The following is a 15227-nucleotide window of genomic DNA, read 5'->3' on the forward strand; positions in this document are numbered from 1 at the left end:
TCATCCATAAATGGACTCTAATAAATATACTTCATTATTCACCTTGGTGAAAAGGCTGTTATATCAGTAAAGGGGCAAGATAAAACTTTTAAAATCAAAGGAAAATACAAATTCTCTTTCAAAACATATTTAAATTCCATGGCCAAAAAGTAATAATTATGCTTACTCTCTTTTCCTAGCTTTAAGAATATTTTAGTACTATAAAAATAATAATAATAAATTAAAAATTAAAAAAAGAATATTTTAGTACGGATATCTTTTAAAAACCCAAGAAAATTTAAAGGGCAAGGTAACAAAGCAGTATTTATAATGCAACCCTATTTGTGTTTTTCAAAAGCCCTCTGAAATAGAGTAAGTGTACACACATCAACACATAGAATAGATTCAAAAGCACATACATTCCAAAAGGGAAGAAGTGGGATGGGGAGGAAATGAAAATTTTTAATTTCTTTTTTTGTTTTTGTTTTTTAAGGTAAAATGCAAACACTTGAGTTGAAATTTTAATTAAGGCTTTAATTTGTTTTTTAATTCAAATTTACCTCTCTAATGCTTGAAACTATTGCAATAAGCATATATTTAGATGTTACATGGTGGAATCAAAAAAAAAAGAAATCAGGAGAAATTTTTCTAAGACAATATCTCCATCTAGTGGAGAGTGTAGGATATGTACTAAATCAGTAGGAAATTGCTACTGATGGCTTTTTGTAACAGTATAGGAAATGACAAAATAACAACAAATGAGAAAACAAGCAGTAAGAACACAACTTCTAGAGGCTTGCTACAAGAGAGCAGCTCCACTTTGCCAAGTAATAAGGTCAATTTCCCTTAAAAGGGTTCCAGGCTGTAAGGACTCTCACTGAAGACAATGAACCATACGGAGGGGAGGAGCCGACTGCGGCCCAAACCCAAGTTCACAGGGCATCACAGCTCTTACACCACCTGGCTAACGGGACAGGCGTTAGCGCTCAAAAGTTTTCTGCTGTAGCGCCTTCTATACCACACTGGGATGCGCCACTTTCTGGTAAAAGTTGTAGAAACTCATTCCCCAAAATAAATCATTGATAAGCTCAAAGGCTTTATTTTCTAGAAATGTTCTGCAAACATCTGCAGCCTGATTTACCATATGAAAAGAGCATCTTATACATTCTGTCACTGAAACACCGATTACAATATCACAATATTGATTTTACACATGCTACCTTTGACCTCTACAGAAGCACCAATACTCGGCACACTGGCATTCAAGTCCTCCAGATCAAAGCTATCACGTTCTTTCAGTATTTTGGCTTGACTGAAGTAGTCATTAGTATCTCGTGGCTGAATCTCACTCAGAATCGTCTGTAAGCGGCTTGCTGACTCTGAGGGAGACAGATGGGAGTGCATCATCATGTAAGGTCTTCATGACACTTGAGTGTGCTTTTAAAATATGACAAAAATTTTAAAGTGGTTGAGGACAGGACCAAACAATATGACAGAAACTCTCCATATAGGACAAAGACCCCCATCTCATTTACATTGCTTTTTTTAGTGTCGTCTAAGAATCTCAAATACGGTGTTCAATCATGGAAAAAAAGAGCACTAAAGTTCAATCTTGTTTTAAGAGGGAAGACACCACCACAACAAAAACAATCTTTAATATAACATTGTATTGTCAACTGTACTTCAATTAGAAATAAAGGAAAAAACGTATAGCTCAGAAATATTATGAAGACTCCATATTTGACTTTGAAATAAAGTATACAATATACTGCTTTCTAAGTATGATTTACAGCCATAATAGGATACCGAACTTCGCGTATATTCCTTAGGCACTCAATGGGTTAGGAAATGTAAGCTCCATGAATGCGCCACTCTGTTTGCTGCTGGGTCACCAGCGCCTAGGCCAGAAGCTGGCTCACGGCAGCGGTTCACTAACATGGGCTGAGGGAACGAGCACATGACACAGTCATAAGAGCTGGCCAGGCTCAGGTATTTTAAGGAAAATAAGGACAGCTAATCACCTGAAACCAATTAACGAATCAAAGAATGGATATTTTGTGTACCTGTTATACACTTACATTTTAGGTCTAAAAGGAGATATAAAGACCCAAACTGCTACCATGATGACTCAGCCAATGTCTTATTTGTGACTTCATGAAATATTGCCAAAACAAATTCTGACAGCCATGAAAACGTATCACTGGTAGAGCACCTTGGGTGGCTCAGTCGGTTAAGCACCCAACTCTCGATATGGGTTCAGGTAGTGGTCTTGCAGTCATGGGATCGAGCCCTGAGTCAGGTTCCATCTGTGCTGAGTGTGGAGGCTGCTTAGGATTCTTTCTCTCTCTCCTGCTCTCTCTGCCCCTCCCCTGGTCATGCTGGCTCTCTCTCTCTCTCTCTCTCACTCGCTCTCTCTCAAAATAAATAAACTTAAAAAAATTATCACAGACTCCAAATAGAAACCATGGAAAGACTTAGAAAAAAAAGAAAAATCAGAATAAAATGTGACCTATTCATTTCCATGGCTTTCAGAGGAAAGATTTTCAAGGAATTCAGAACTCATGGCAGATAATGTAAAGAAAAAACAGGAAAAATGGAGACAACCAGAGGAAAAAAGGAAAGGCAAAAATCAAGGAAAAGTCTGTGAGCCACAGACTGTTTCTGAGACCAACAGGTATTTTAAAACTTGAATAACAAACAGAATTTTAGCATATTCTATAGGCCTCACCCACAATAGGTGACAAACATTCAAGATTTCTCGACCAAAATATACTGGTACTTTATACTGGTACTTGGCTGATCCAAATATTAGCTTTAAGATTGGAAGTTCCTTATTCCCACGTACTGTTTAAGTAGGAAAACTAAAACATCAAATTTTGGTCGACTCTCAGCCAAAAATAACAAATAACTGTGTCTCAGGATCATGAAGCATCATCAATCTGTAAACTCATTTTTACTTAAGAACAAAATCTAACATTTTCACGCAAACACACAACTCCAAGTTACTTTAACTGGGTGTTTATGATAGAAGCTCAGCTTGTTTTTAATACAAGACTCTCATCTGCACTCCAAAATGCATTCACTACGTTTCAACGCCCAGTGTAAATTTTCTTCATGATTTTCTAGGTGTTCAATACAAGTATTCCAGCTGTTATAATACAGGTATATATGTACGCCACCTACGACATCCCACACACTGAGTTTAGTTCCTATCCTTTCAGGAATCATTCCTGCACCGATTTATCCACTACAGCAAATGTTTATTATGAACCTATTTCTACCAGGCGCTTGCTAAGCACAAGGGAGGAAAACATCGAGAAGATCCCTGTTAATTACATTGCAACAACGCCATGTGAATGCTTTGGGAAGAATGCTCGTTGGTAAGAAACGAGACTGGCAAGGTTGCAGGAGCCCAACTATTACAGAACCTGGTCTGAGGTCACTCAAATATTTTAAATAAAGGGAGACAGAGGGGGGCGGAGAACAAGGGATAAGCAGAGATCATGTGTAACGTGAAAGGGTTGCTGTGGATACAGTAAAAGGGAAATGGAAGGGGCTCAGAGGGGCTGGGGAGAAACCAGCAGGGAGGCCGCTGGAGTCCTCTGAACAAGAGCCTGGGGTAAGGTTAGAAGCTACAGATACAAAGAGAACAGAATGGAAAGCTAGTTAAGGGGCACCCCTGGAAGAACGTGAGGACAGGCAACATATAAGGAGCAGGAGAGAGAGATGTCAAGCAATCCTGGGCTCTTGACCTGCATAGACCGATCTTTGGTAGGGCCGTTGGCAAAGACATAGGGGCTGGGAGGGAAAAGGCAGATGAAAGTTCATGAGTTCAATTTGGGGCATTTTGACTATCTTCTCCTTTTTTTTTTTTTTAATTAAGTGGTCTTTGTATATCAAATGCTCTTTCCCCATCCCAGATTCCTCCCAGGTTGCCCTCTCTGACTGAACCCCACCTCTCCGACTTACCTTGCCCACTCTCCCAGTCCCAGCTGCTGTCTAGTAGGTGGTGGTGCTCCGACATGACAATATGAGACAATCCAATGTACCCCAGAAGAGAAAGCACTTTGCTCATCGTCTGATTTCTTTGTCTTGGTTGTTTTTTAAGAGTAAAAAGCAATACTAAAGGGGCAGAAATCTTACTAATCATAGTAAGTAATTCCTTGACCTACCTAATTTGGCTTTTATATCTTCCCAAAGAAGTGGTTTGGGAGGGTGGGGTGGGGGAGGGGTGGAGTAATGAGCAAAAAATATAGTAGTTCTAGCTTCTTTCATCTGCCGACCTGAGTCAGTGTCCATCGGGATGAGGCCTTCTGGGGAGGAACTCTGAATGACCGGAGATACCACGGCAGAAAGCCTGTAAGACACCAAGAGGAGCTTCTCTACCACAGGGCTCCACTCATTCACCAACTGGAGGCTGCTGCAACAGAGAGTAGCGAAATGTGTAGTAGAAGCAAAACACCAAAAACTGTGAATGGAAATTATGACATGTAGAAAGTCAAAAGAATCTGTTTCAAAACTGTGCAGCCTATGAAATACGGAAGACACATATAAATACATGTACATAAGCACAATATAAAATCTAATTTTAGGGCGCCTGGGTGGCTCAGTCAGTTAAGCGGCTGACTTCAGCTCAGGTCATGGTCTTGTGGTCCCGTGGGTTCGAGCCCCACATCAGGCTCTGAGCCCACAGCTCACCTGGAGCCTGCTTTGGATTCTGTGTCTTCCTCTCTCTCTGCCCTTCCCCCAGTCTCTCTCCCTCTCTCTCTCAAAAACAAATGAACACTGAAAAATTTTAAAAACTAAAAATAAATCAAATAACATCTAATATTGAATTCTCTTTAAGGCAATACATTCTAATAAGAGTTGAAAGCTCAGGAGAGGGCTGCAGCTATACTTACTTCAGAGACAACCTCTGCAAAGCGCCTGTTATACAGTGGACTCGCCCATACAGTGGGAACGATGCTGCCGCCTGAAGCAGAGAACTTTCAGCCTGAGACACCTCCTCCTCAAGATTCTCCAACAAGCATTTGATAACTAGAAAAAGCAAACAAAAGCCCAGAGTAATGCCCACTAAAGGACACATTCATCAATCTGTGAATAGCTCCACAGTGCCCACAACAACATCCAACTCAACTAAGCTTTTATGCTCAAGGAGATCTTGACGTTGCTGTTTTTCAAAGAGATCTTTCGGGGGCACGTGGGCAGCTCAGTCTGTTAAGCGTCCGACTGCGTCTGACTGCGTCCGACTCTGGATTTTGGCTCAGATCATGATCTCATGGCTTGTGAGATTGAGCCCCACATGGGGCTCTGTGCTGAGAGCGTGGAGCCTGCTTGGGATTCTCTTTCTCCCTCTCTCTCTGCCCCTCCCTTGCTTGTGCTCACTTATGTATTCTCTCTCTGTCTCTCAAAATAAACATTAAAAACAATAATAAAGAGATCTTTCAAAGTTATCTAGCCTGTTATGTATTTGCAGCTAAGGTAGAACTGTATCTTCCCCTAACTCCCTGGTTCCATTTACAGCACTCACTCTGAGTCCTTCCTCCTCGACCTCCTCTATTTGGGTTATCAGACCCCAGGCCCATGTGCCATGTGCTATTTGAACAGCTGTTGTTGTTGCTGTTGTCTTAAAATAATGGCTTTATTGAGACATAATTCACATACCATACAATTTACACACCTAAAGTGCACAAGTCAATGGTTTTTAGTATATTCACGGATATGTACAAACATCACTACAGCGAATTTTAGAACATTTTCATCCTCTCCCCGTCAAAAAACCCTTACCCGTTATCGGTCACTCCACTCCCTACACCTCTCGCCTTCTCCAGCCCTAAGCTTATCTATTTTCTGTCTCTATAGATTTGCCTATTCTGGACATACATAAATGGAATCATATTATATTGCTTTTTTCACTTAGCATGTTTTCAAAGTTCATGTTGCAGCACATACTAATATTTCACTTTTTAATGGCTGAATAACAGTCCGTTGTATGAATATATCATATTTGATTTATCCATTTGGACATGGGAGCTGTTTCCATTTTCTTGGCTGTTATGAATAATGCTGCTGTGAACATGCGCGTGCAAGTTTTTGTTGGGGGTAGTTTCATTTCTCTTAAGTATACATGCCCAGTATGGACTAGATGTTTGTGTCCTTCCCAAAATTCATAGGTTGAAGCCCTAACCCCCCAACGTGATGGTATTTGAAAGTGGAGTCTTCAAGAAGTAATGAGGTTTAATGGTGGGGGAAAGAGAGAGAGGCAAACCATGAGACTCTTGAATGCTGACCAAAACTGAGAACTGACAGATGTAGGGGAGAGGGGGGACGGGCATGGAGGAGGGCACTCGTGGGGATGAGCACTGGGTGTTATGTGGAAACTAATTTGACAATAAACTATTTGTAAAAAAAAAAAAAAAAAAAAGAAGTAATGAGGTTTAGAGAGGTTGTGAGGGTGGGGGCCTGTGATGGGATTAGAGTCCTTATAAGAAGAGGAAGAGACCAGACTTGCTCTCTGTCTTCCCTGTGAGCACAGAGCAAGGAGGGTGCTCTCTGAAGCCAGGGAAAGGGTTCTCACGAGGAACCAAAACGGCTGGTCCCTTCATCTTGAACGCCTCAGCTTCCACAACTGTTAGAAATAAATGTCCATTGTTGAAGCCACCCAGGCTATGGTATCTTATTATAGCAGCCTGAGCATGAACTGTAGGGTCATATAGTAACGCCACGTTTAACTTTTCAAGGGACTGTCAGACTGTTTTCCAACATGGCTGCACCCTTTTACATTCCCACAGCAGGGTGTGAGGGCGCTATTTTCTCCACATCCCCATCAACACCTGTTATTATCTATTTTCTTGTTTGTAGCCACCCTACTAGGTGTGAAGTGCTTCCTCATTGTAATTTTGATCGTATTTCCCTACTGGCTAATGATGCTGAGCATTCAGACTCTGCCCATTTTTAAATTTGGTTCTATCCTTCCACTAATGAGTAGTAAATATTCTTCATATATTCTAGATACAAGTCTGAGTTGCAAATATGTTTCCCTTTCTATAGGTTATCCACTCACTTTCTTAAGGATACCCTTGACAGACACAAGTTTCAAATTTTGATGAAGGCCAATTTATCTACTTTTTCACTGTTTGCTTGTGTTTCGGGTGTCGGATCCAAGAAACCACTCACCTAAGATCGAAAAGATTTACACCCATGTTTTCTTCTAAGAGTTTTATTGTTTTTATCTTTTACAGTTAGGTCTTTGATTCATTTTATACTAATTTTTGTAATATGGTATGAAGTAGTGGGTTCAACTTCACTCTTTTGTGTGTAGCTATCCAGTTATCCCAGCATCAGAGGTCAGGAGCTTTAGTTTAAATTTTAGACTTATGTTTAACCGGTAAATTATTAATAGTTAGAATATATAAGTAAGTCCTAAAAATCAACAGGAAAAAGACAAACAGCCCTATAGAAAACTAAACAAAGGCATTTCACAGAAGGGGAAAAGTGAATGGCTTATAAACATGTAAAAAGACATTCAATTACATTAGCAACCAGAAGAATGCAAGATGAAACCACAAGATACCACTTTATATTCCATAAACCTTTAAAATCTGACAAGGGCAAGTTCTAGTGATGATAGAATCTACCACAGCTCTCATAATTTATTGACAGGAATGTAATTTGAAAATCTATTTGGCATCATCGAGTTAAACTGAGGATGCACATATTTTATGCATTATCAGTTCTTTTGCACAGCGCTTTTTATCATCTTGGAGAGAACAATTTTTTAATACTCTTCCTACATCTGACCTCTCTCTCTCCTTTTTTTAATAAAAATCCATATCTGTCCTTACAATTCCAAAATGAAGATTTACTAGCACAAAAGTAAATACATGAATCCCCAACAAATAATCACCGGAAATCACTAGGCCTCAGCCAACTTAGAGCCTAGGTTTTGGAACTGGCTGTATGGGAAGAGTAAAAGGCAGAAGTGTGATAGCCAGTGAAAGCGTGAACCCTGACAGACAAAGGAACTCTGGTCTATACAGAAATAGCAATGATATGGCTGTAGGCATAGTAAAATTTCTGCCAAAAAAAGTACAATTTTTGGCAGAAAAAAAGGTTCTGTTCAAATAAGAGCCGTATTAATGTACATTTGCATATCTGCTTAACATGAACCCTCTGTTTAGGAATCGCGTCATAGCTGAGTAAACTATTTACTTGCAAAAGCGAAATTCACAGTATTCTTACATGCTGGTAACCTCTTAAAAAAAAAAAAAAGTAAATGTTTAACCACTAGCTATGCTAACTAAATGAATAGTGAGAATGGTACTGGTTTTGATAAGCAACAGCAAAGGTCATTTATTGAATACAAACCCATTAATGTGTTCCTTTCCACCACAAGAGCAGACTTCGCTCCACCATCACATGCAGCTTGCTGGGTCTGTAAGTAGGCAGACAGACCTGAGGGCAGTGCATTCTGCCAGATTAAGAAGTTCAGCAGGTAGGAAGCTGTCACACAGTCATATGGCTTGGTGCTTGTGCTGAGTTCCAGTGCTGCCCGGAATAAGCCTTGCAGTTTCTCTGAATCCTAGAATAAACCACAGACTCAGTAACTGTCCCTGAAACATTTCTTTAATACATCTTTAAAAACAGCCTGCCACATAACTGTACTCCATATACAATGAATTCAATTCCCTTTCTCCCTGAATACAGGTTAGACTTTTTATTATAGTAATTACTGATTTTATTACTCAGCTCAGGTGGTGAAGATCTTGAAAGTAATTTCATTTGGGAAATTCAACATTGATAATGCTTTTTTTTTTTTTTTAAGTACCTCTTTCTCCAGCAGAAATATGCTTGGTCCTGTAGAAATTCTGCCGTGACTAAGGCCAGATCATCTTTGTTCTTTCCATATAGGGGTTTTCTTTGTACACTGAAGTTTATTTTACCTGGGCAGCATACTCCTGCCCTTCCCCCAACCCCTTTCCATTCAATTATTTCAATGGAGAAAAATACAAATCCACACAAAAGGACAAATCCACCAGGCTCTTCCCGGTGAAGATCCGAGTATATGTGCAGAAAATAAAATGCTCCTATCAGCCTCAGAAATTCTGCATCAGAGCTCCCAGAGCTCTGTCTCAGAGAAATATCCACAAGCGTGCCCATCCTAAAGAAGAAAAGGGATAGTTCACTGTGACGTGCACAGAAAGGCACTGGACTGAAGTCAGGAGATGTGGGTCCTGGTCCCAAATCCATAGTAGACAATGGCATGTTCAGTACACTGGGACTTAGGGTTTCATTGCTCAATAATATTAATTTTACTAGGATTATTCCAGAACTAATACAAGGGGAAAAAATCATTATAAACTTAATTTTTAATTTGGTGATAGGTACACTGATATTTCATTTAATTGGAAATCTACTTATTTCTAATAGATAGCAAACATACTGATTCAAATACCTGCTTCTTTTGGTTTAAATTCTTTTGCCATTTGATATGTTTAATTTTCTATGACCTAAAAAACTTAAAGATAGGGGCCAAAAGCTCAAATCTAAATAATTATTAGAAAGAATCAATTAAGCACCTAAGCCATTTTTTTTTTTTTTGGTAACTTACAGTTAAGCCTTGAAATGCTTAACTAACAATTAGTAAGAAATACAATACATGGCCTTTGGAGTCTAAAATATCTTTGTTCTATCATCTGAAGTCAGTAAAAATATAATATAGAGATCTTGCATATGTAGCTCAACAAGAAAAAAGGGCAACAGACTGAGTAGTAAAACCATGTATTACAAAGATAGATCATCAAAAATATATAAACACATACATAAATACACACACACACACACACACACACACACACACACACACGTCCTTAGAGAGAATAGTTAGGATTTAAAAACATTTTAAAGTTACTTCAAAGGACCAAGTCTTTCATATAGGTGCTATAATTACCCTCCCCACAAGATATTCTCAAAATATTTGCCCAGTATGAGTCATCTATATGATACAAGGCTTCAGTGTGATGAATGGTAAGGGGCAGGGAGGGTGGGAAGGTGGGAGAGGAGAAAGGAAATAGAAGAGAAAGCATCTCCTTTAAACACTCTATATGGTACAACAGCTCCAAGCCTAAGCACCAAAAGGAGCTTCTGCTTAGCAGGGCACCTGAAAGATGCTCTAAGACACTGCAATGCCATCCAGAAGCCAATGAAACAGACACCTTGTGCTCCCTGACTGTGCGCTCCCGTAGAATCCCATTGCATCTCTAAGCTGCCCCGCCCTAAGCAGAGCCTAACGGCCAGAGAACAGACCATGGCTCAGCTGCAGCCCTTGGGGGCGCCTTTGGCCTCTATACAGCTCTAACAGAAAGCCGCAGCAAAGCTCTGGAACCAGTGAACCCACAGCTGCTGGTGACCTCCCAGCCCCAGAATACACCTCAAGGGCAAAGCCAAGCACCCCACGATGTGCCATCACTCCCCGCCCACCTTCGCTTCTCACCCCACAGCTGGAAGTGCCAGCTGTCGGGCAGAGACAACTTCTCTCAGGGGCAGGGGCCGGGGCCGGGGTAGGAGGCCGAGGAAGAGGCCTGTTGTGAACCTCAAGCGCTCTGAGTTTCAGTCTCAGTTTGGCTATTGCTTGTCGGAAGCTCAGAAACATGTTCTCTACCTCGCTGACACTCGGCTTCCCAGTCAACGTAACAAGGATGTTATCTCAGAACACTCAGGTTACTGTAAGTGAGGCGTTGTGACTGAATATTAACACGTCCCCAGGAACTGGGGAGACCGCAGTTAACTGAAATCTACCAATAATCTTGTAAGCAATAAAACCTACTGTTTCTTACTCCTCCCTTTTTTATCAAAACAATAAAAAAAGGCAAGGTCACAGATGGACTTTGTTTTCTCTTACGGTACTTCCTCCTCCCCCACCAGCCATCCCTACCTCCTCCAACCTACCGCCCCGCAACAGTATGATAACTGAAACAGTCAGAAGATGTGAGAAGGCAGATGCAAAGCGCCTTGGACAATGCACAGACTGCTTTATTTGCTGCTAAAAACAGAAAGCTTTCATGCATTTACCACATTTACATTTATATAGGAAAAGTCCAAAGACCTGAAATTGTATAACTGTTTTTGGTAACTTCATCAGAAGGTCAAATGCTAAAGCTTTCACGTCTTCAAAAGTACTGGTAAAACATTCCATCAGTGTTTGGAAACGACGGACATCAATATCATGACTCAGCTGATATACTGTTTGGACTTGACCTAAAAAAACAAAAAGATTTAAAAGTGAATAAAAGAGGGGGGCGCCTGGCTGACATGCAACTCTTGATCTCAGGGTTATGCATTCAAGCCTCACAATGGGTGTGGAGCTTATGTTAAAAAATAAATAAATAGGGGTGTCTCGGTGGCTCAGTTGGTTTAGTGACCAACTTTGGCTCAGGTCATGATCTCACGGTTCATGAGTTCGAGCCCTGCATCAGGCTCTGTGCTGACAGCTCAGAGCCTGGAGCCTGCTTCGGATTCTGTCTCGCTCTCTCTCCTCCCCTGCTCACACTCTGTTTCTCTCTCCCTCAAAAATAAGTAAACCTTAAAAAAATTTTTAATAAATAAATAACAAATAATTTTTAAGTTAATTTAAGTTAATAAGTGAAAAAGGAAATCAATATTTATGTTTATTTGAAAAAGGAAATCAATATTTATGTTTATTTGGTCAAATTTAAAGAAAATTAGCATGAAAAATTCACACTTCACACTATATCCACAAGAGCATAATGGTTTTTCCTTAATTTACTTCCTAAAATGATAAAATATAAAGTTCCCCAAGTAAAAAATACTTTTTAAAGTTTTGTTTAAAACCACTTCATTCTCTTTCAAAGGTTATATTGTATATAAAAGATCCCTAAGTTGGTTTTTAAATAAATAAAAACAAATAAATCTAGGACTACATCTTTTAAAAAATCTTTGTAAAATGTCTTGATCTAGAATCCAAAGTCCTACCATCTTAGTTAAACTGACGCAGAATAATCAATGACAAATACGGAGCATCAACGATAAAGAAGGAATCTTTAGGTCATTCAGACACAAAATTCATCTACAAAATGGAAAAAATTAAGCTGACTTTATTCTTTGCCTTAGCAACATGTAGTGCTAGAAGGTAGTGGAGCAATGCTTACAAACATTCTCGGGAAAAGTGTGGTAAAAATTTATACATCAAAATCCTATTCCAGCATCAAGTAAAATAGCAACATAAGCATTTCTGAAGGTGTAAGAAATTAAGAACATTTCCCCAAAAACTCTTCTTAAAGAAAAGATGAATTTCAGCCAACCAAGAAATGAACAGAAAAGCTATCACAAAAGAATGATGGTAGTTACCAAGTCCACTTAAATCTAAGATTAAGACTAAACAACTATGGGAATAATGGGTTTCACAGCGGAATGTGAGGAACGTTTAACAAATTAACCACGGATAATACCTGAAAACATTCTTCCTACATTAATATGAGACATGATGTTCAATATGATGTGCATTTCTTATGTAATCTTAACTCACAAGTTAGTGCAACCCTGTGAAATTCCTAGGGCAAGTAAATCAAGTTTTTATCACTTCATTTATACCTCAGTACAAATCTGCTTCTCTTCCAACTCAGACGCTTGTAACTTCTTTTTCTCGCCTTACTGCTCTGGCTACAGCTTTCAGTAGCATGGTGATCAGTAGTGGTCAAAGTGGACATCTGTACCTTCCTGACCATAGAGGAAAGGCTTTCCATCTTTCACCATTGAGGTATGGTGTTAACTGTGAGTTTTTCATGAATGTCCTTTATACTATTAAGAAAGCGCCTGAGTGGCTCAATCAGTTGAGCATCCAGCTTCAGCTCAGGTCATGATGTCGCAGTCCTTGAGTTTGAACCCAGAGTGAGGCTCTGTGTGAACAGCTTGGAGCCTGGAGCCTCCTTCATATTCTGTGTCTTCCCCTCTCTCTGACCCCACCCCACTCATGCTCTGTCTCTCTCTGTCTCAAAAATAAATGTTTAAAAAAAAATTTTTTTAAAAGAAAGCTCCCTTCTATTCCTAGTTTCCTAAGTGTTTATTTATCGTGACAGGGTGCTGAATTTTGTCAACACTTTTCTGCATCAGTACAGATTATCATGTTTTTTCCCCCTCATTTCCCCCAATAGTATAACATTGACTATTTTTTCTTATGTTGAACCACCCTTGCATTTCTGGAATAAATTCCACTTAATTAGTTATGGGTATAATACTTTTAATATGCTGTTGGGTTTGGTTTGCTAGTATTCTATTGAGAATTTTTCTATCTATGTTTATAAGGGATACCAGCCTATAGTTTTCAAAGTGCTATCTTTGTCTGACTTTGATATCAGGGTGATGCTGGCTCCACAGAGTGGGTTTGGAAATGTTCCCTTCTGTCCAATTTTTTGGAAGAGTTTGAGAAGGGCTGAGGTTAATTCTTTAAATGTTTGGTAGAATTCATCAGTGAAACCACTTCCTCTAGACTTTTCTTTGCTGATAGGTTTTTGATTACTGACTCCAACTCTTATTTGCTACAAATAACAAACTCTCTATTTAAGTAATTTCATGTTTCTAGGAATCTGTCCACTTCATCTAGGGTATCCAATTTATTGAAAATACAAATCTCATAGTACTGTCTTATAATCCTTTTTATTTCTATAAGGTCAAGAGAAATGTCCCTGCTTACATTTCTGATCTTAAGTTATTTGCACCTTCTTTCATTTCTTCTTAGTATAGCAAACATTTTGCCAATTTTGTTGACCTTTGAAAAAAGCCAAGTTTAAAAAAAACAAAAAAAACCCAACTCTGGTTTCATTGATTCTCTATAATGTTTTCCTATTCTCCATTTCATTCATTTATCATATTATTTCCTTCCTTCTGCTAAATGTGGGTTGTTTGCTCTTCTTTTTCTAATTTCTTGAGGTGTAAAGATAGGTTTTTGATTTGAGATCTTTTCTCTTTTTTAATGTAGGCATTTACAGCTGTAAGTCTCCCCACGAGCTCTGCTTTTGCTTCACCCATAAATTCTCGTAAGTTGTACTTTTGTTTTCATTCATCTCAAAGTATTTTCTAATTTCCTTTGTGATTTCTTCCTTGACCCACTGCTTGTTTAGGAGCTTTGCTCAAATTTGAAAACATCTCTGACACCACCGGATGAAACAGCTTCACATCCTCCTAGACATTCAATATTCCCCCCACTTTCCTTTCTGAAATATTTTTTCATAATACCTATCTCCATCTGAAATTTTATGTATCACTTGTTAATCTATTATCTGTGTCCCTTCACTAAAATATATAAGCTCAAAAATAGGGGGCGCCTGGGTGGTTCAGTCGGTTGAGCATCCGACTTCAGCTCAGGTCACGATCTCATGGCTTGTGGGTTCGTGCCCCACGTCGGGCTCTGTGCTGACAGCTCGGAGCCTGGGGCCTGATTCGTATTCTGTGTCTCCCTCTCTCTGCCCTTCCCCTGCTTGTGCTCTCTCTCTCTCTCAAAATAAACAAACATTTAAAAACATTTTTTTTAAATGGGAAACATTTTGGGGCACCTGGGTGGCTCAGTCTATTGACCATCCAACTCTTGGTTTTGGCTCAGGTCCTGATCCCAGGGTTATGGTATGGAGCCCCACAATGGGCTCCATGCTGGGCATGGAACTTGCTTTGGATTCTTCATCTCTCCCTCTACCTCTGCCCTTCCCCACTCACGCTCATTCTCTCTCTTGCTCTCTCTCAGATTTAAAAAAAAAAAAATTGTTTTAATAGGAAACATTTTGTTTTATACACTGCATATCCTTGGCTGCCTGACATATAATAAGCAGTAAATAAGTACTTGCTGAGCAAACCCTTTTAATATAATTGTGGAATCCAGTTTTTCACCATGAATATCATGACATTTTATTCTGAGTGAAAAAGATACATGTGGCTTATTCTTCTTGAACTTAAGATATACTTGAGTAAAGGCAGAAACCATCTTGACTAATCCCAAATCAGTAAAGGAATATAAAAACCCACATTCAAGTTCTTGAGATAAAGATGAAGAATGAATTTGTTTCCCACGCTGTATTTCACAGTCATGCCTCTTTAGCCTCCTTTAAAGTTAATGAGTAAAGCAGGGCTTGCTCCATTTGCATTACCTTCCAGTTGTTTAATTAACATAATTACTGTAATATCCATCACTGCCCAATTATATGTGACTCACTCATTAGGAAGATGACTCTGTTTTTTCACTT

General features: G+C 39.3%; 1 protein-coding gene across 2 annotated transcripts in view; it reads right to left on the reverse strand.

Annotated features, from left to right (window-relative positions):
- THADA (THADA armadillo repeat containing) overlaps positions 1-15227 on the reverse strand; it is a 319402-nt gene that overhangs the window by 269337 nt on the left and 34838 nt on the right. For both annotated transcript variants that reach the window (XM_077749153.1, XM_077749152.1), the window contains exons 16-20: positions 11084-11235; positions 8347-8560; positions 4881-5016; positions 4263-4399; positions 1200-1358 (exon numbers count right to left, since the gene is read on the reverse strand). In XM_077749153.1, the coding sequence (XP_077605279.1) occupies positions 1200-1358; positions 4263-4399; positions 4881-5016; positions 8347-8560; positions 11084-11235 (798 nt within the window). The remainder of the gene's footprint in view (positions 1-1199; positions 1359-4262; positions 4400-4880; positions 5017-8346; positions 8561-11083; positions 11236-15227) is intronic.

This window comes from Crocuta crocuta, unplaced genomic scaffold (assembly GCF_008692635.1).
Source record: "Crocuta crocuta isolate KB4526 unplaced genomic scaffold, BGI_CrCroc_1.0 scaffold118, whole genome shotgun sequence".
Lineage (NCBI taxonomy): Eukaryota > Metazoa > Chordata > Mammalia > Carnivora > Hyaenidae > Crocuta > Crocuta crocuta.